The sequence below is a fragment of the Amblyomma mixtum genome, chromosome 7 (genome assembly GCF_055824585.1).
Source record: "Amblyomma mixtum isolate Tamu chromosome 7, ASM5582458v1, whole genome shotgun sequence".
NCBI lineage: Eukaryota > Metazoa > Arthropoda > Arachnida > Ixodida > Ixodidae > Amblyomma > Amblyomma mixtum.
In genome coordinates this window covers 99,839,817-99,861,580 of record NC_143018.1, presented here as the reverse complement: position 1 = coordinate 99,861,580, position 21,764 = coordinate 99,839,817, and the positions used below count along the sequence as shown (strand labels likewise).

At 50.4% G+C, this 21,764-nt stretch overlaps 1 protein-coding gene across 1 annotated transcript in view; it reads right to left on the bottom strand.

Annotated features, from left to right (window-relative positions):
* LOC149336965 (uncharacterized) overlaps window positions 1-17,231 on the bottom strand; it is a 46,504-nt gene extending 29,273 nt beyond the window's left edge. The window contains exons 1-3 of the mRNA XM_089554294.1: window positions 17,161-17,231; window positions 7,244-7,349; window positions 2,497-2,567 (exon numbers count right to left, since the gene is read on the bottom strand). Coding sequence (XP_089410420.1) covers window positions 2,497-2,567; window positions 7,244-7,349; window positions 17,161-17,231 — 248 coding nt within the window. The remainder of the gene's footprint in view (window positions 1-2,496; window positions 2,568-7,243; window positions 7,350-17,160) is intronic.
* Window positions 17,232-21,764: the final 4,533 nt, after the last annotated feature.

Below are 21,764 nucleotides of genomic sequence, written 5' to 3'. Positions count from 1 at the left end.
ACACTTGAGCCAGTAAATTTCGAAGGACAAGCTATTCCCTAAATATGACCGAAAGAAAAACGATTAGGACGGTGAACTGAACTAGTTAGAAAGGATTAATACTAAGATATATTTCACTATGCAATGTTTGCAATGAAAATAATGTAATGTTTGTCCTTAGTGTGTGTCTTTCAGTCTCGTTCATTTGAAAAGCAAAACTGTGAGCTAAAGCTGCAGCCATGAAACAAAGGTCGCGATGCAAGGACCGAGACGGACAATATTGCCTGGCAGAACTGGGGCTTCTGTGCACTTCGACATCATTCATTCATTCATTCATTCATTCATTCATTCATTCATTCATTCATTCATTCATTCATTCATTCATTCATTCATTCATTTCATTCATTCATTAGGTCCTCAAAGGCCCCATTTAAGGAGTATTACATGAAGGGTGGGCGGGGAGTACGGCAGTTATGACAAAAAAAAAGATTTTGTGATGGCAGGAACATCTTTGTTTTCTGCGAACACGCGGCTGAACGAAAAGAGCAACGACAACTGTACGTTCCTGATGTCCAGTCTCTCTTGTCTTCGCTTCTGAGGAGCGCCATTACTGCTTTCTCAACGGAAACCACGCAACATAGGCATCTTCCTGCAATTCAAGTGCTCATCTGCAAAGAGGATCACTAACGAGTACAGAAGCCACATATCTTCTGTACTGCCTCAGCAGCATTCTTTAGACGCACATGCGACGTGTATACATCAGGGGTGGTATTCTCCCGGTGTCGCCTTTTGCGACATGTCGCAGTCGCACTTCGCTGATTGGCTCGAGCCGCGGTGACGGCGGCGTGACAACACGGATCCGCCTTCCTGCTACGTCGTCGTGACGTCGCCCCAATTTACTACGCTTAGTCGAACAACGGAATGCGCTGAAGCGATTCGCGCGGGCGACGGGCTACCGTTAGCGTACGAACGCAATCGGCAGTTGCGGCTTTTGCGCCCTTGGCGTGAAAACATGGCGACGTCCTTTCAAGCGAGAGCCGCCCGCTTCAGCCAATTCAGCAGTCCTTGCGATTCCGGTCGGCATGTTTACCGGCAACTACTGGTGTTGTTACTTTTCGCTATGACTTACCTTGCTTCGACGATAAAGTTTAAGCTGCAATTCAGCCTAGTTTTTTAGATACGCTCTCGATTTTGGAGCGCGCAAGCCTAATGGCACCTCCAGCTACACTGCTACCGTCTGCAACTGCCCGAAACGCAGCCGAAACCTAGCACAACCGTCCGGAACGAAAGAAAAATAGATTTGGAGCTTTTTCGCGGTGTTTTATAGACTTAAATGAAGTAAAGCGAATTTATATTAAATTTGCAAATGTTTGTTTGAACATTAGACGTCATGTGATGGCAAATATTCTTGCTATAAAAGATACGAAACTACTGCTGCTAGTGAATCAGCAGTGGTAAATTGTCGCTTCTCGGAGTGAATGAATGCACCGCAGACGAAAGTGCCGGCGGCTTTTTCCGTTTCTTCGAGCATCTGTAAGCACTTTTTTAGGCCCCGCCCATATGCGACATGTCGCAAAAGGCGACACCGGCAGAATACCACCCCAGATAGATTGTTCGAAACAGGCAGGATGTGCGCATGCGCCGCTACACTTATGGGGTTCCGGCTGTTTTTTTTTTTTTGCTATACAGTCTAGCCCGTTTATAACGAAGCCACTTATAGCGAAATAGCGGTTATAACGAAGGGATTTCAATTTCCCATTCCCATTTTTGCCTCGGGAGTGCGGAGTTCGACCAGATCTTTGGTTCGCAGTTGGACGGTATGGAAGCCGCAATCCTGAAGTCCGCATTCGCGAAACGTGTTCAGGGGACGCTGGAAGACTTCTTTCAGCGCCAATAAATCGCTATGCCGATGTCTGCATTTTTTTTCGTAGTCCGCATATTACGAAATAGCGGATATAGCGAAGTGATTTCCGATTCCCGCCGACTTCGTTATAACCGGGCTAGACTGTATATGTTGCTCTGTTGCTCGAGTGCGCTGAGTGGACGAAGCGAGGAGACGGCTGGACGGGGCTCAACTACGAATTCAAATTTATTTGCAAAAATGGGCATATTCAGGGAAATAAAATATATTAAAAAATATGCTGGTTGGTGTGGTTTTGGCAGCTACTTTCGCTGTCTGAAAGTGGCAACGCAGGCTCTCTACACAAGTTTTTGCTATCTCTGCGCCGCTGTTATGCACTAGAGTGATACTCTTGGCTAGGAAGAAAGGTTATGCAGTTTTCATATGCATTTGTGTTGTGGCGAATGTCCTTTTGGTGCTGATACCTTAATCATACAGCCACTCGCTCTGTTGAGGAATTCGTCCTCACCAAAGTGTACAACTTAGAGGTATTTCGGAGACATCAAAGATAACAGCAAGGCACATGGCTGCGCTTCGAGAAATATTTCTGACAGTCTACGCTACGGAACCGTTTTTGTTCAGTACCCCTCGAATGAAGAAAAGAGGGCCCTGCTCACCTTGTAGGGTTTCTCTGTTCGGCTTCTGGAAGAACTGGAGCCCCTTCAGATGCCGCGGCCGCTGGTTCTCGCTGCAATGTGCGGTAAAATGCAGGGATTAGAGCGGAGGACTGACCACTCCTGCAGCAAGTGTTAGAAAACAAGATCTGCCAAAGTGCATAGTGGCCCACGACTGTACTATCGCGCTCAATATGAGTTGCAACGCGCGGTCATCGACCGGGGCTCGTTCCGTGGTGTGCCTCCTCCAAACAGTCGCTCGGAATTCTGGGAGAAACTGCTGTTCCAGGTAACAACAGCACCCCCGCCCAGGAAAAAAGTTTCTCCCAGAATTCCGAGCGACTGTTTGGAAGAGGCACACCACGGAACGAGCCCCGGTCGATGACCGCGCGTTGCAACTCATATTGAGCGCGATAGTACATATCTGCTGGCTTTCTTGGTTGGGACCCTCTGCGTTGGAGCCGTCGCTCGAAATCTGGCTCTTACTGCATTAAAGGCAACCGCAGCACTTATTTGAGAATGCCACGTTATTCAAGGATTCAAATCTATATAGGCTGTAGGTAAAGCGTGCCAAGTATTTTTGCACTAGCAATTAAAATAGTGACATAATCAACGATTGAATTTTGCGCTTCTCCTCAATGCACCGGAGGAGTGCAGAGAAACTCAGCGTGACGTCACGGAAGGTATGATTTCAAATTACCGCTGTCGTCAGCCACACACTACCCTGACCCGTTAGACGCTGTCAAACAACCCTCGGCAGGGTTTGCCTTCGGGGGCGTTGGTTTTTTTCCTTCAAAGCAGGCGTTTGTGCATTGGTAATGTACCGATATCTTCGATGACGTCATCATGTCCCCCCTCAATTGGGGTTGTGCGCTGCAGAGGCAGCTTGAAAGGCCCCCGGATTTTAATCGACGATTACTTCACTATTTCATGTGCTAGCCCGAAAAGACTTCGCATGCTTTACGTGCAAGTTTCACAGATTCGACCCTCTTAAGCCCGTTGATTTCTAAAACCTATGCTGTTTCCCTTTAAGAAAGGTTCGGTTTTACTTGAAAATTTCGTATAATCACGTTTCTTTGAGAGCAGAGGTTACCCTAATGCTTCAGGAAGGGCTAGTGAAGGCGAAAACGTAATGAAAAGCAGCAGAATATCGTAATTTGAAGCCACATTAGGGTGTAGCAAAACGAGGAGCAATGAAAGGGCCGGAAGCGAAAAGGAGGAATTTCGATGTATTGAAAGATGACCGTGTAATTCGGACACAGAATGTGTTCTGCATTTGCGTCTATGTCACAGCGCTTAAAGAGACATTTTCAATAGAGTTTATTGAGCAACGAAAGGTGCGCAAATCTCTGTTCAGAAACTGGCTCCTTTCTGTGCCGCCATTCTGAAAGAAATGATAACCGAAGTTAGGCGTGTAGACGCCGGTAACCACGCGGCGGTGCTAAGGGGGTAGCGACGGCATTCCAAACTCGTGGTTCGTGGGTTGATATTGACTTCGGCAGCCATTTTAGGCATGATATGCTTTTAGCTCCCGTTGTCGGCAGTGTGGTGACGTCAGGCCGCGACCGAGAGCCAACATCCGGGCACAGAATTCCACTCATCCGGGCACTGAAACGAGAGCATTCGGGCACCGTACGAGATTTAACGAGACTCTCTAAGCCCTCCTACAGGAACGGCATAGAAGCGCCGGTAGCTTCGCGCCGAACGGGTGGTCGCGTTCGCGTTCCACTCCTAAAGGCGAAGCTCATACGGCATTAATTAGCTGTTAATTAGTATTTAGTCATTAATCAGTAATTAGTCACCAATTAGTAATTCATAATTCCTTCATCATCAATTATGTGCGATGTAGGCGACTTAGGCTATGAGAAACGCCGTAGTGGAGGGCTCCGGAAATTTCGACCACCTGGGGTTCTTTAACGTGCACTGACATCGCACAGTACACGGTGTCACAAAATTCGGTGCATTTTAGAAACAAAGAAAAACCGCCGCGCGCACGGCGTCTCGCCGGCGCGAGCCCAACGGGAGAGAGGGAAAGCCCCCGCCGAGCGCATGCCTCTCTCTCCATCGCCACGGCGTGCGCCGAAGGAATGAGTCATCCACGCCGAAGATTCTCGAACATGCGAGTCGGTTCTTCTGCTGACCGGAGGAAAAGGGCGTAGCCTTGCGTGCACTAAGTCACGTCCCCCTCCTCTGCACTCGGACGTCGGCGACGCCGCCACGACGGCGCCACGCTAGAACACGCTGGAACCTTCGCGAAACGACTCCTGACTTTAACCAATGAGGACGCGTGGGCGGCGAGAAGAGGGAAGGGAGACAGCACTGCCAATGCTGCGTGTATGTGCGCGCCTACTCTGGCGCGTACAACAAACAGACGGGAGAGCGAGCCTATAAAAGAAGGACGTTGACCGCTGTCAAGTCAGTCCGGACCGCCGTTTAAGCTTCGGAGAAGCGCGCCCGTTCGACTCCCGGGGAAAACTCCACTCGGCCAGCCACGGACCAACGAGGCAACGTTCGCCAGTCTGCGGGACGGCATCGTCGTGGAACTCTGGTCGTCGGACTGCCGCAGTGCCCGGTGAACAAATTGTGTTTTGTTTGTTTACCTCTCTCTCGTGTGTTAGTGCACTTTAGGTGCAATATTGCCTCTGTATTGTATTCTCTCTCTAATTTAACTTTGCACGAGTTGCATCGTTTTTTAATCACTTTGTATGTGCTTGTACTAGTGATTGTGTAATCCTCTGTATGGTATCTTTGCTGCATAAACTTTGTTTTGTTTTGTGAACCTTTGGCTCCGACCCATTCTCTGGCTTGCGACCGGCGAAAGCTGGGCACCAAACGCCCAAAAACCTCTTGTCACTTGGTGGCTGGTCTCCGCTGAGCTTGCCACGCTGAGTCGAGGGCATCTCCTTTGAGTCCGAGACTGCTACCCCCACACGCTCTAAGGGTGTCTGGGAGCTTCCCACGTAAAAGTGCGTGAAGTCTGGGTGACACACGGGCCTCTAGAATTTCTCCTCCAAAGAAATTCCAGCCGCCGCGGCCGGGATCGAACCCGCGTCTTTTGGGCCAGCAGCCGAGCACCATAGCCACTGAGCCACCGCGGCGGCAAAAGGTAAATTGGTTTTTTTTGTTAACCTTAACCCAAGAGTGAGATATGCGGGTTGTTATGCGTCATAAGCGAGCGTGGAGCGCTAGCTTTCGGTCGCAAGGATGCAGATGCGCAGTGAAAGTAGAAATTAAAATGGCTGAGGCTTAGCTAAGGTTAAGCCTAGTCAGATGCGAAGCATATTGATGGCTAGGCTTGGTAAAGTTCCTCGCTTTGTTATTCAGTTGTTGTAGAACGTTGTCCGCGAGCCGCATATTGAGCACGCCGCTTAGCCAGACGTTCATCCCGCTCTTCATCGGTCTCTGTGGCACGCTGAAGCTTTCGCTTCTCGTTCAAATCAGCCCTGCTTCTAGGCGGCATCCCAACACCTGGCCGCCTCGTAAGTGCCCGGAGAGCGAGGCAAGCTCAGCTTTATACCGCTGCTGTAGCGTCACGTGGTCAGCTGCAGCGCCTCTGATGTGGAGCCTCCACCGCCGCGGCCGACCGCGCGAGCCGGCAGCCCATCTCTCCTCTGCTGTGACGTCATGTTGTCACGTGGTCAGCCGCCGCGCCTCTGATGTGGAGCCTCCACCGCCGCGGCCGACCGCGCGAGCCGGCAGCCCATCTCTCCTCTGCTGTGACGTCATGTTGTCACGTGGTGTCACGTGGTCACGCTAAAGGTCAATGGTAGCTCCACCGCCGCGCTCGACGGGCTGTAGTGTAGCTCTAGTAATATGCTTCGCATAAAAATATGGCCGGAGCCCTCACGCGTGCTTTACATCATGGCGCAGGGACGCGAGTGTGTAAAAGCAACTGGCTGAAGATGCAGTGTGTCAAGTTTGTTCGGCTGTGTGCTTGCATGCCCCCCTCTTTATGCTTAGAAACTTCCAGGGGCCAATGCGGTAGCTGCATTTCCGAAATGTTTTGTATACGACAGGTAGATAGTTAAAACCTTTTTGACTAACCCAAGCTACAACCCGAAAGACTTTTGTTTTTTATTAAAGACTTCAAGCAACGCATAGAAGATGACTCGAATACTCACAGACGGACCACTACTACCTGTATTTTGAGACTGGAAACCACATTTGCGTTCCGGTTCTTTGGCGCAGTAAGGACGGTAAACTTTGATCACAGCCTGACCTGATGATAACGCGACAAACTGTTCTCTTTAGGTGACGGCTTTCTGTTAGTTCCTATCAATGACCGGCATGTTTACATCGTATTAGTAGCTGCCCTTGTGTCTGGCTATGGCTTCACAGGTACTGGGCTTCACAGGAAAAGCAACACTTGACATAAAAGTGCTGTGCCCTGCGATGGTGTTTATTTCGTACTATATCTCTTAAGAGTCTTCCTTTCATTGTTTAGGGGCTGCGTAGTCGAATCACAAGATGTCTAAGAATTTTAACATCTGTACCAATAACAGGGGCGTTTGAAAACTCTTGTTTGGTCTGGTCTAGAAAGTTCTGCATTTTTATACACCAAAAGCTCGTTTAGGAAGTGAAAAATATAAAGAAACTCTTCACAGGCAATAACAAAACGTAACTGATTATGCTTTTTCTTGTTCTCAATGTCTAACATTTTTATCATCTTTCTTCAGTATTAAGCATGTAGAGACGCACCACCGAAGGCTACAGTACTCGTAATAATAAAAAAAAAAACGACATCGCCTACCGCAGCATCGGGTGGTGCGTCTGAATCCGAAGTGGCATCTGAGTCGTCCGCAGCCGGCGGCTCCCCGGTGCTCCGACCCTGCGCCTCTCCCTCGGGCTCGGCTGGCCTGGAAGGCAGAGAGAGAGAGAGAGAGAGAGGCGTCTTCTCTAAGCGACCTGGGCGCCACATGCTTAGCTCTGCATAAGCGGGATTATGAATGGCGCGTCGCTGTATAGGCGATTTTCACGACAAAGAGGAGGGGCCCTAGTTGATCCAATATGGCGGCGTTACGGAGGACTGCCCCCTGGGTCAACCTATATGGAATCGCGCTTGTTTACAAACTTAATGATACTAATGGAGTAATTACTCATTGACATCCACCCGAGCGCAGCCATACGGCTACAAAGGAAAGCTATACAGCTTTCTCAGAAACTTCGTAGTCAAAGAAAAATTCGTCCTGGTCCGGGGTTCGAATCCGGGACCACCGCTTCACAGGAGCAGTCAAGTAATGAGTAATTACTCCCTTATTACAAATCTACTCCACCTTGGGGGATTCCCCTAAACATTTGACCAACACAGTTCCTACTTCGAGTTATTGAAGTGGAAACTGCGACTGCTCCGGTGAAGCGGTGGTCCCGGGTTCGAACCCCTGACCAGGACGAATTTTTCTTTAACTACGAAGTTTCTGAGAAAGCTGTATAGCTTTCCTTTGTAGCCGTATGGCTGCGCTCGGGTGGATGTCAATGAGTAATTACTCCCTTATTACAAATCTACTCCACCTTGGGGGATTCCCCTAAACATTAGACCAAACTTAATGATAAACTTGAGTCTTATTATCGACGGCATCCAGCTGGCGGGAGTCAGTTTTTTTTCTTTCGAAAAGGACTAAATTTTCAACAAAGAAGAAATCCCTCCCTACCGTTTCAAAACACCGGGGCGAAGGTCGAGCGGTGAGCGGTCGACGCGAAGTTTGGAGAGAATTTAGAACCAGGCTTTAAATGAGGCTGCGAGGCTTTAAACGGTTGCCAACGCCGATGCGGGAGGAGTTTTTTCTGACATGGGTTAGTAACGTTCTCGCGTTAAAAGTGGAGCATGTGTCGAACGGTGTGTCGGAAATCAAGGCACACAAGCCGTACTGTACAGTAGGGTAACTTTATAATTTCCATTTACTCATTGGGATCCTACTTTCGGGGCCCTTCGCACCGATATTACCTCTTGGTTGAGTGGCAATCGAGCTGCATAACTAAAGGTTTCCACCCATTATCCATGTCTATAGTAAACCTTTGGCATGCGATAAGTCACGAGATTTACGCTCTTTAAGCTACTTCAGGACAGCTTGAGAAGTGTGCTGACGAGGACAACTCCGAATGAAAGAGCGGAGCGGTAAATGCATGGAATCGAGTCATTAGTGCTCCTTCTGGCAAACTGATGACGACCTCACACTTTCGATCACGCACGGAATTGACGGCCATATAGAAGAGACTATCCAAACCTCAATCGAACGGACCGGAGATTACCTCAAAACAATTCGCCTCACCTGCTCGGTGACAGAGTCAGGGTATATCATTATCATGTCCCCGGGATGACGCCCTCCAAAGATACATCCTGAGATCAACCTCCACGTGAAAGGCAACCCGATCCCTCGCACAGATCACATCAGGATCCGGGGTTTACACCTACAGGCCAACGGTAGCTACAACGCCACGCTCCAACGCATCGACCAGTCGGTGGTACAGATCCGAAAGCGAACTGCTAGAGGCGTCACTCCGAAAAGCGTACAAGATGGCCCTGGGTCTTCCCAATCGAAGCAACCCTCACTGCCCAATACGAGCGGCTCTCATTCACACCGGCTGTCCCAGCGGTACTGCAGCAAGTTGGGATCTCCCCGCCGAGAGCGGCCTGAAGTTATACTGAACTTACACCAGAATATCGCCTAAATCTCCGCATCCCTTCCAGTCATAAACGGATGCACCCGGAACACCATGCCGAAAGACGAGCAGACTGTGCATGTCAATTCGAGAAACATTTAAGCGGACGTCCGGACGTCACGTATACGGACGCCTCTTACCATCCCTCGAAGCCAGCGACGAAGGCAGTAGCTCTCGCCCCTCACCGCAGCTGGTACACAGCCTGTAGCATTCGCAGTGCAGGAAGAGTCATCGCAGGAGAGGAGGTTGCCATTGCGCTATCGCTAGCCGACCCTAATAACAAAATCATCATAAGTGATTCTTAACAGGCTATCCGCAACTACGATGCTGGCCGTATCTCTTGCCAGGTGCTACACATAATACTTTCTACTGCACCCTCTTCGACCTCTCGCTTACGTAGGGCTCCAGCCCACGAGTCGCTCAGCGGAAACGCCCAGGCACACATTCTCGCCAGAGATCCAAGGTGCCGAGCCGAGTGTATGATCAGCCTGCCTGCTTCTTCTGAGTCTAATATCTCACGAAAATTCTATACTCATCACTTACACGGACATACTCCAGCACTACCGGCTCGAAAGACGTCTCTATCCTTCCGCACACCGTGATCTAATAACACGCGAGGCCGTCCTATGGCGCGAACTACAAACTGCCAGTTTTCCAAACCCCCTCTTATACCACAGGATCTTTCCGCAACAGATAGACCCCACGTGCAAACACTGTTCAACTCCGGCCACTCTCAGACACGGCGTGGACTTGTCCACACTACAACACAAAACTCAAACACCCCAGAGACGTTGGAGTCTCTCCTGGGTACTTCCGAGCCAGCAGAAAAACGCCGGCTGATCCAGTGCGTTAATAATATCCTAGTTTAAATCAAGAGGAAGAAGTGGGCTTTGGCAGGGCATGTAATGCGAAGGCAAGATAACCGTTGGTCCTTAAGGGTAACGGAGTGGATTCCAAGAGTAGGCAAACGTAGCAGGGGGCCGCAGAAAATTAGGTGGGCGGATGAGATTAAGAAATTTGCGGGAATATGGTGGCCGCGGCTGCCGAAGGACAGGGTTAATTGGAGAGACATCGGAGATGCCTTTGCCCTGCAGTGGGCGTAGTCAGGCTGATGATGATGATGATGATGATCCAGTGCGCGGTGGAGGCAGCGACAACCCAAGGGATCTCTGGCCTGGACACATGCGCGTAATGTGGGGGCTGTGCGGTGACCCTGAGACCTTGCACGGTCCAAACTCGCTTGCGTAATAAAGTTTTCCATCCATTCACCGACCTCCTTTAAGACAGAGCAACCGGCTCTTGGACTCGTCCTTTCTTTTTGGGCGCAATAAAAGATTTCACCACTACCACCCGGCGCCGTCATCGTAGCCGTCGGCAGCATGAGCGAAAATTTTCCCCGAGAAGCAAGGGGCCCACCTGCTACCTTGGTCAAGAGACATTGTGACGTCATCACAGCTCGCGAGAGGCTCTCCGGGAAGAGCAACTTTGGTCTCTGAAGCACCACCGGTGGCCACGTGTTTTAAATAGCCACCTGCAAGGCTGTGGCGCATACTTAACCGCGGCAAACTGCACCAGGAGCGGTATGAGGACTCCCAACAATCTCTGAATGTAAGGCAGGAAACAAGTAATTCCTCATATATGGCCAATTAATTTGTAAGGGATCGGTAGCGTTCGCGGGGGTCATTGGAACGCGGCTGGGGGCACTCAAAGCGGAGCGTCTCCTTTCTTGGAACGCGGCCGCTCGCGAACGCGCCGGGAAGTACGGGTGTCCACCCGCCCCGCCGAACAGATTCGCGCACGTTCTGGCACGAATGTATATTTGTGTTTGTTTTTATTTGACACGACCGTGCGTTTGGGTTTGTGGAAAGGGCTTTTGCCCTACGGGAGCTGGAGGGCTGGCCAGGCTCTCGATAAACCAATCATGTGAACATCGTAACATGATTGGAAGCCACCAAATGTGGGCCGGGCCTTCAGGTTTTTAAAACCGGGCCCCGAAGCTGGAAGCGGGGGATCTGTTCTCGCTTCGGCGAGCGCGGCTTCGGCCGCTTATCTGTTTTTTGAGCAGCGTCCGCTCCGGCGGACGCAGTTGTTGCTGCGACGCGCGTCTTTTCTTTCCTTTTTCTTTTTCTTCGGCTCTTTAACTCTCCTCTATCTGCACGTGGCAGCGGTGGTGGCTTGGCTCGAGCCAGTAGCAGGCCCGTGCAATTTCCTTTTCATCCTTCTCTCAGTCACAACAACAACAACAACAAGCGGGGTGAGGAGTATCTGTTCTCGCTTCGGCGAGCGCGGCTTCGGCCGCTTCTTTTTGAGCAGCGTCCGCTCCGGCGGACGCAGTTGTTGCTGCGACGCGCGTCTTTTCTTTCCTTTTTCTCTTTCCTCTGATCTTTTAACTCTCCTCTATCTGCACGTGGCAGCGGTGGTGGCTTGGCTCGAGCCAGTAGCAGGCCCGTGCAATTTCCTCTTCATCCTTCTCTCAGTCACAACAACAACAACAACAACTGGAAGCGGGGTGGAGTATCTGATTTCGCTTCGGCGAGCGCGGCTTCGGCCGCTTATCTGATTTGTTCAGCAGCGTCCGCTCCGGCGGACGCAGTTGTTGCTGCGACGCGCGTCTTTTCTTGCCTTTTTTTCTCTGACCTCTTACCTCTCCTCTATCTGCACGTTGGCAGCGGTGGTGGCTTGGCTAGAGCCAGTAGCAGGCCCGTGCAATTTCCTTTTCATCCTTCTCTCAGTCACAACAACAACAACACAAGCGGGGTTCTGCGCTATGGTGAGATGCTACGCATCTTCGGCTACGCCGAGTAGGGGCCTCCCCTAGTGTTAGCCAGTTCCACCCTTTTTGTTGTTTTGCATCTTTTTGCTCTTTAATTTGTCTCTAGTGCCTGAACTTGTATCTATTGTAAATTGCTGTACATAAACTGTACATAAGTTTTCCCTTTATCCCTGCATCTATATTCATCGAGAGACCGTCTCTGACGGGGCACCCCTGGTGCGAAGATCAAGCTTCAGTCTTGAGAGTTAAACCAACCGTCTCTGGCGGGGCACCTCTGGTGCGAGGAAGATAAAGAACCTGAAATTTACTGGCGCAGTCGACGAGGATCCTGCGGCCATCGGAAGACGGCGCAGGAAGAAGGCTGACGGCAGGGAGAAAGGCGACGATCAGGCAACAGCAGCGTTCGAGAAAGGACCTGCGGAGAGACGGCGGCAAGGATGCAAGGACCACGGCAGTAGTCCAGCGACGCGGGACTGCATACGGTCCAGAAAAGCAGCGCGTCGATAACTTGACGGTCACCGGCGGCGGAGCAGCGGCGTGCGACAGCTCATCGCAGCGTCCGGTGAAAGTGGCGGTGGACTGCGACGCCAAGGAGCTGGCAATGCGGATCGACGCATCGAAACTGAGTTTCCTTGGTCGCATTGTTCACGTCCCTGTGTTCGAGCTGGTAGGACAGCTGAGGGGTACGGAAGGCGGTATGGAGAGTTATCCATGCCGGCCCTCACTCGATGTGAGGTACCAAGTGGAATTAGCGAAGGCGCGCTTAGCGTACTTTCAGGCTGAACTTGCGAAAGTGAATGGAGGAAAGGCGCCGCTGTGCGAGGAGAAACCTCAGGATGTTAAGTGCGTCTTGGAGGAATTAGAAGCAAAGCGCCAGCAGCTAGCGCTGGAGCTCGCTGAGCTCAAGGAGTCTAGGAAAGCTAGTGGACTAGCGAGGGACAACTACTCCGAGTCCCGAGAGGTGAGGCCGCCTGTGCTGGAAGACAAAGACGTATGCTGCTCAAGCACAGGTGGAGGAAAGAGCAGTCAGGTCGCTGTAGGTAATCAGCCGATATGCGCGGACGCCTCTTTGTTGGGAAATGCCGCAGAGAGCGAAAACGAGATTTCTGAAGGAATCACAGCTTCGCCACTGCGGGCGGCTAGCAAAGAAAGAGAGCAGCACAATTCTGATGGTCTAGGGCCAGTCGAGACCAAATTGTCTGAAACCAAGCAGGAGAGTGATCTAATTCCTGCAGGCTCGGTGACGGAGGTTGTGACCTCCAACACGTCAAAAGAGCGAACGAAAAATAGCCAGGAAGAAGTAAAAAGAGAGCCAGCTTTCCGCGAAACTGGAATCTCTGGTGGAAAAAGTATCGGGATGGAACGCAGCGCCGCGCCGTTGTCGAACGCGCCCGATGTGCGTCCGATCAGGTCATCTGATGACAGGGAAATGTGTGGCGGCTTGCCACAAGACAAATTCAGGCCGAATGACGGTGTGGGGGCTCATGCAGCCCCAGAGTTAAACAATGCTACGAAGCCGGCAAGCGCCGATCAAGCGCGGAGCGGCAATTTCAAGGTTTGCCCGTTCAGTAAAGGTACAAATGGCTCCAAGCGAGGCAGAGTAACAGGAGGCAGGTGCGTGGCTTTCACGGTGGAAGTCGGCGCGGGGAACAGTACGTCCCGTGCTGCAGAACGCCAAATCACGTGTGGCAAAAGTGGCCGCACTGATATGATTAGGCTGGACAGGGACTATGTTCCTCACGCAGTACGCGTTTCGAACGCGTTCTCTTTTCTTTTCCTCTTTCTGTTGACCTATTCATTCTCCTCTATCTTAATTAGGCTAATTGATTAATTAAGCAATTAACTAAACTCAGTCCACTTAGTTGGAGCATCACTATACGATCCCTTTGATTGGTTGCATGGTTACTAGCCAAAGTACAATTGGCCCCATTTGAAATTCGCGCACTGTGACGTCACGAGCATTTCGACCAATTGAAAAGCGTGACATTTTCTGTCGACAACTCCTGCTTCCGCCTATCATATTAAGGCTTCCGCCTTAATATGATACCCTCGCTTCTGCAGCGCTAAGAACCAGGTCTAGCCGTGGGAAGGTGGTCACGTATTCGTCGACTTGCCTGGGCCTACGTGAAATAACCGGCGCGTCGGCAACTGAAGAGCACCCTATCCGCCACACAAGAACAGGGGGGGGGGGGGGGGACCCTTTCCTCCTCTTTCTGCATGGCGGCGACGGTGTTCTATGCAGTCACGTTATCTTGACTCTCTAGCGGCGTCAGCGGCATCCAGCGGTATCAGTCGGTCGCTGCTAGCGCTGGGGGGATGAAAGGGGGGCGGAGCTGGTTACGAGGCCGACGACAACGCCGACGACGACGCGAAACCCAGGAACGGACGCCAAAGAGCTGCGCTCTAAAAAATTGGAGCTTTCTAAACTTCGTCTTTAAGAGTGCGACGCGACAGCGTGTTGCAGCGTTGCCAAGCGGTCCACGGAACGCCATCGCCCGTTAGGCGCGACGCCTTGCCCGAAGGAAAGGAAACGACGACTCTCTCTCATATCTCGGTGGACAACCTAACCGCACCATAAGGGAAAGAAAATGAAATTAAAATTGATTTTAAGAAAAGGATACGCATGTCTCTCACATATCGGTGTACACCCGGGAGGAATATACACCTTAGTATATTTCTCTAAAGGACCCTTCTAAGAAAACACCGTATTGACCAGACGCGCTTTTGTTCATTACGGATCATCGAAATGGCGGGGCGGAGGGGTTAGCGAGCTCGCCTCGCACTCCGGAGGCCCTGGTTCGATTCCCCAACTCGGCCAATTTGCTACAAGGTTTTATATATTTACGCTTCTGGGATTTTTCGCTCACAACCAAAGCCGCCTACGCCGACACCGGATTTTCTGCGACACGGGGCCCTTAACACTGTCCCGTTAAAAGTCGCCCGTGTTTGTGCGGATTTCAGTGCACGTTAAAGATACCCACGTGGTCGAAATTATTCAGAAGGCCTCCAATTATGGTACCTCTCTCTTCCTATCTTCTTTATCTACTTTCACTCCCACCTTCCTTTCCTTACGGAACGGTTCGGGTGTGCACCGACATCTGAGACAATTACTGCGCCGTTCTCCCCCCCTCCCCCCCAAACAAAAAAAAAATCAGGAGAGCACAGAGTGTTCACCAAACATCACTAGACAACCAACACTGTGCGGTCACGATCGTGCTAGCGTATAAGACGTGGGAAAGTGCAGAGCTCTGCTGTGGGTGGTGGTGGTGAAAAACATTTAGGGGCAAATAAATTTGTACAGAAAGGTGATTGGGGTAGGACCCTATTGGCCCTTTCCCCTTACAATGCTAGGTGGAGCCCCTATTCCGGTGCCCCATTGGCAAGCAACGCCGCCCGCGTCTGTTGAACCAAGGCCTTTGGGCTCTTTAGGTCTTGACAGCCGAGCAGGGCCGCCTCCCAGTCCTCTCTGGTGGGGTTGGGGTTGGGGGGGGGGGGATAGATGAGTTTGACTGACACGCCCAAACCATGTGGAAGGTGTCATCCACCTCCTCACAGAACTGGCACGCGCCATCGAAGGATGTATTGCAATGTTTAAGCACCGCCGGGCACAGTACAGTGTTAGTAAGAATTTTGATGAGGAGGCGCTCGTCAGCGCGATCCAGACCGTTACAAGGGGCCGGGTAGCGCCGGTGCTCCTCCTTGTAGTAATCAGTTATTTGTTTGAATGTAAGGGCCAGATTGTCTGACTGGGAGTACCCTTCCAAGGACAGGGAGATAGCCCGGGGAGAGAGTGCGCGGGCGGCCTGATCGGCCTGTTCGTTTCCCTGGAGTCCCTGGTGACCGGGGGCCCAAATCAGGTTGCGTGGAGTTGGATCTTCGCATCGACAGCTATTTTCCAGTATGCGCCAGGCAAGCGGGGGAGAGCCGAGCCCAACTCGTAGTTCCGACAGGCCCCTCGCGAGTCGGTGATGTGTTTTGACTTGGGATTCGCGAGAGCCAGAGCAATGGCAATACCATCCACGTGTGTTGCGCTGTAGGCTTTGAAAGTGAGCCCTGCAAGCGTCGCAGCAGGGCCCCGCACAACAGAGCATTTCGGCGACAGTACCAGGCCCGTGCACTGTGCGGTGTCAGTGCACGATAAAGAACCCCAGGTGGTCGAAATTTCCGGAGCCCTTCACTACGGCGTCTCTCATAGCCTGAGTCGCTTTGGGACGTTAACCCCCCATAAAAAAAACCAAACCTTTCTGGAAAAATCGACCTACTGTCGGAGCAGGAAAATGCCAACACCACCCAGGCTACGCTCCGAGGCAGCATTCTACGGCACTGGCGTGGAATCTGCAATAGCTAGGCGGCGGCTTCCGTAAGCGCACTCTGCCACGCGATGAAGATGGACAGCGCTCGCAGTTTCGTCTAGAGTGCCGCAGAGACTTGCTCGAGGCAATAGTATAGCTATTGGCATTAGAGCGGTATGGCACAAAAAGCTATAGTTGGTTGGTTGGTTGGTTGGCCTCCAATAAAATGGCACATACCCACTACGGGGGAGTGGCCAAGCCACAGGCGGTGAACTGCCGGAAAGAGGAGCATTTTGAGAGGAAAAGGAGTAGTAATAGGGTATAGGCTGACAGACTGGACGACGCAACGACAGGGGCCCTGTTAGCTGGGAGATCGAAGACGGGACGATGGCTTTACGTGCAAATTCGAATGCAATGCAAGGAGTGCTTCACTTTTGGCTTTTGCCCGTCAAAGGTCCCGCTTCCAGCCAATGGCATCGGGCAATTTTCATGAGTGTGACAAAGCAGGGAGTGGTAGATCGAAGGAATAATCTCTTTCATGTGTGGTCGGGACAGACCCCGCTCTCCATTGTGGCGCCGCTTCCTGCATTGTCACGCTAACAGGGTGATGAGATTCCCCCGCGGACGCCATTGCTTGGAAGGAGGTCCTTTTATGGGGAAAAGCCGCTGTGTTCTTGAGTTGCACCCGACCACACGGCTAGAGTGAAAACTGCGAGTCCGCGCACTGAGGTCACTGCCGCAGAGTTCCATTATAGAGGTATATCTGTCTGTGCATAAGACGCCGCACAGTGACAGATGGCTGGGCAGGGATGGCGAAAGTCCACCCATCTGCGCTAGACTCGCAACCCCGCCCCGCCGCTTGCTCTTTCAGGGTGTTAGCAGCGCGGAGAAGGCATGAAAATCGTTCGGAGTGGACGCAGCCTGAGCGAAAGGGTTCAAACTGACCTTGCGCTGTCCTGTGCAGCGGACGTCTCGCTGTGCGGGGGCTGTGCTGACTCTGTAGCGGCGGGGTCCATGGCGGCTGGTGCTTGGGGCGGAGCTCGCGTTCGACGCTGGTGCACGCTTCTCCACTGTGACCTCGAGGCCTGATCACGTGCGACTTCAGCTTTCTCTTTGCTCCCCTTTGCTTCCTCGGCGCGCGGAACAATTTGTTCAGTGCAAGAATCTTTAGAAATGATGCTGACTGTTTGCTGATTAAAAGTACGGGTATGTTTCTGACGCATTTAATATGCCAGTTAAGGGCAAAAGTAAGTCGCTTTCATTTTTCCTGTCATGAGGAATGGTGTATCAAGGATGTGTACTCGAGCGTGCGCACTGCAGGGAACGTTTGGGGTGCCGTGAGCTACCAGGGTCTGTGGCCCATCCAGAGGATTCAAGACAATGAGCCTAGACGCATACATGGAGACCCCGGAGCGTGTTTTGATGCCGTATGTGTTGGATGGGTCATTTCCGGAAGGATTCTTTTGGTTCTAGCACGATCGCCTCCAATGCACACGGCTCGAGTGGCACTAGCCTTCTTGAACGACCATGCGGTGAAGCAGGTTCAATGGCCAAGCCGCAGCCACAACGTCATCGAAAATGCTTGGAGGACGATAAAATCAAGTATTTCCAGGCGTTTCGACTCAACTTCCTGTACTGCGGACCAACTCTGGATAGCCATTCAAGAGGAGTGGCAGCTTCTGCAGGCTGGGACGGAGCAGGTCGACACTCTCTATCAATTGCTGCAAGTGCGCATGGAGGCCGTGAGGAGTGCGCGAGACGGGAGCACTCCCTTCCAGATTAAGTTTCAAGGAAGTTCTTATTGCTTTCATTTATTTTATTTTGCCGCGCTCTTCTTGCTTTGAAAACTGATCTTGAAAACTGCCTTCTGATCTATCTCAAGTTTACGAATTCACGAGACAGAGCATATCAGTACCTCAGAGCTCCCATACTGCACTTTTAAATTGTCTTACACATTGAACTGAGTGGGCAGACAGCATGTCTGTAAATCTCTTAACCAAGTTACAAGGTCCTGCGTAAAAAGGTGCTAATTTTGTTCCCAAAAGTGTACCGTAAAATTGAGGTTTCCAACAAATGCAGGAGCGCCTTGCACCTCCTCTATTGCTTTATAATGGCGCAATGCAGCCGCTTCCTTTATTAAAAGCAGGAGGGGGATCAGCGCCAGCTCCATCCGACCGTAAACGTGATGCGGGTTGCCGTGGTAACGCCACAGCCTCGTGTTAAGCGGGCTGATGCTGTTGACGGCTCAAGGCGAAGAAAAAGGTTGTAGTTAGTGAGGAATTCCTTCCTGATGACATGGCTGTTGAATCGGCCGGCAATTTTGAAGAACACAGTTTTCATTCCCAAAATGGTTATTCAGTCCTTTCGAGTTTCAACGATCTTTCTAACGATCACTGCATACTTGAAGTCAGGATTCACGGAGTTATCGGTTGATAGGCTCCTCCGTTGCAGAAGGTTGCATTTGCTCGTAGTTCTTATCCACCTCGCGCTAAGGGTGTTAAAATAATTATTTCCGTTACCCAGGGCTTTTTTACACTGAACGCGCTCTCAGTACACGTGCATCATTTGCATTTTGATTACATCAGGAAATAAAAGTAAATAATAAAGCAGCCAAAATAGCCATGCATGCGACTCAATGTCGCTCAATTACTGCAGCAAAGGACTTTGGCATCGTGCCCTGCTTTATATATACCAAACATTTCTTAGAAATATCGCGGCGGCGATAGCACTTATAGCTTACACGCGGACACATAGCTTGCATAAGCGCACCGGCTCCAGTGCTGCCTCGCGTTAAACTGGGTTGCTTCGTAAAAATATAAGCGCAAAAGAGGTGTGCATTCTACACCGTAAAGCTTTGAAAAGCAAGAATCTACATGCGATAACCTGTAAATTGTTGCATTTCGGTGGCGGAAATCGCTACTAAACCCTGCAGGAAGATGCATCTCTTGGGCTTAAAGGCTTTTCAAACTTGCGAAAGTAACTGGCCGGTTCGCCACATTTTATGGATGCGTTAAGAATCCTTTAAACAAAAGACTCTTATACGATTCTCGGTGGCATATTCCGAGGTGGTAGACTCAAGTTTGCTGTATCCAAGGTTACCATACGAAAGATAGTTATGTGCGAATTGGCGTATTGAGGGTCCTTATAACCGAGGTAGTTCACTGAGTTCGTTCGTAGCCCGTGAGAAGGCTACCACCTGATTGCCGTACAAGGTGGGCCACCTGCCTCAGGCTACTGAAAGGACATTTATCACCATTTCTGCTTGCACATACCGTTCCAATGTTAACGCAATAAAAGGCAGCAGGCAGTTTATACAAAAGAGCGAATTCTTATTCTTACAGTGCCTTTCTTCACTTGCCATAGCCGTCGACAACAAAGAGAAAAAAGATTGGATCAAATAAAAAGCCTGCATTTCATTTATACCTTTCAGGTAAACGTTGGCTAAATGCAGCTGACGTGTTCTCATTCATGACGAAGCTTCCGCAGACCTTCCCGTAGCGGTCGAGTCATGATGAAAAGATCTTATTCCCTTGTTGCCTAATTGCATATGCGTAGCCATATACGGCAGGTGAAGTAAGGAAGTGGGGCGGTGAACTTCCGAAGACAGCCTCCAGTTCTTGGGTGCTTACGAAAGTTGCTACCAATAAGCTTTCCGGCAGCTTCTGTGGCCCAGAAACGTCAGCGAGCACCTGTCCGTATCGGTAAGATGTGCTAATGGGCAGGCTTTTCGTAGCAGAAAGAGCGCTGCTGCTGTTTGAGGAACGTGAAACTCATTAAGGCACAGAGGCATATATTTGGTGAGGAGACTACGGAAAGTGCAAAGACAGAACGAAGCCATATCAATGGGGCTCAATAAAAGGGAGAGATTGCAGCACCTACATACCCGACGACCCCGGGCATTCACGTCGTTGCACAGCAGAAGCCTTTTGCCTTCCTTTCCTGAGACGTAAATAACAGAAACTGAGATCCCAAACCTGATTCAAGACGTCGTTTTTCAGCGAGACCAGTGAGTGACAGTTCGGCAGAAAAAGTGTGGTGAAAGGTTGGCGATCTTTTTTTTTTAATGACCAGTATGAGAGTAAAGCCAGTAAATACGCATATTTCATTAGGGGACGCCGGCCAATCTGTTGCTTGGAATAGCATTGTAAGGCTGACTTTGTTTGCATCCAAATGTGACTGCCAAACCAGTGGCAGAAAAGTAAAACAAGCCGACGTTTTACAAAGAGCCCAATCTTCATGTTGCACTAGTCGCAGGTTTTATCTGGGGTAATGTGAAAATCCCAAGCGCATAGCATGATACATTTGACTGACAAGAAAAACGAAATAGCAGCAGACGACTGTTGCATTTCGAAAAATAGGAAATGTATTCGCAAAAAAGTTAAACTGAAGTGCAACTAGCAAACCGAGGCTACCCTCACCCCGCTTGTTGAAGTGGTTTTGTCTTGTCAGGAATTGCATCATCCAGCGCTTTCTCTGCCGTGGATGTGGAACAATGAAATGTCTTCCAAATCGATATTTTTCTTATTGATTAGCGCAACATAATTCTTTATATTAAAAAGGCATGTTTAGTGGCGCTATTTTATGAACATGCCCAGAAGCTCTTCGATATGCAAGACGCGCTCTGTACGTATATTTAGGGGGGCTGACACTGTGGTTTAACTTGGGAGCATTGATGTACAGACATGACTAACTTTTAAACTAGAAAGACTGATAATAAAGCGTTGTCAACGATTTCATTTCTATTATACTGAAAAGCATTTTCACTGTTCTACGTCGTTGACCACAACGAAAGTCACAAACTTTCGAAAGGATCATAATTTTTTTTTTGAAATTGCCGCTTTCAAGGAATTGCTTGGAAAAGCAGTATTTCTCAATCACAGCCTTCAGGATAACTTTTAAACTGTAATGATTTGAACTGCCCCAGGACATTGCATGGTACCAAGTGGCACGTTCATGTGCCCGCACCACCTGCTAAAATCCACCCGTAGTATTTGTATGCTTGCGTCAACGACAGCAACAGCACCGTGTATGACGCTGTCTCGAAGTCGCCGTGGTTGCCAGTGCCTATGGCGTTCTTCTGTTGAGCTCGGAGCCGAGCCATGGTGTCCTGACTGCAGTGACCTCATTTCCATCTGTGGGTATGGTTTTGATAGCGGAGGAAGGCGGATCTGCTTTCTTAAACCCAGTGGGCAATTCTTCGGTAATCTGAACAATGAATAAGGGAGGAAATAGGGAAGATAGAGGTGCCGTTTTGGAGGGCTCGCGGTTGATATCGAACACGTGTCCTTTAAAACGCATTGAAACTGCGCAGTACAGGGGGATCCTGTGCATTTCGCCTCTGTCGAAACGCACCCACGGCGGCATTTCTATAGGGAGGAAACAGCAATACGCCCCGCTGCTGTGCGATGCCAGCGGACGTTAATTAACTCCAGGAGGTCGAAACTAATCACGAGCTCTACGTCGACTGGTTTTGCTTTTCTCGTTCTACGCGCTACTTCGTTCATTATGGCGTGGTTCTGGTACTCACCGTAAGTACGGCAGCTGATGAT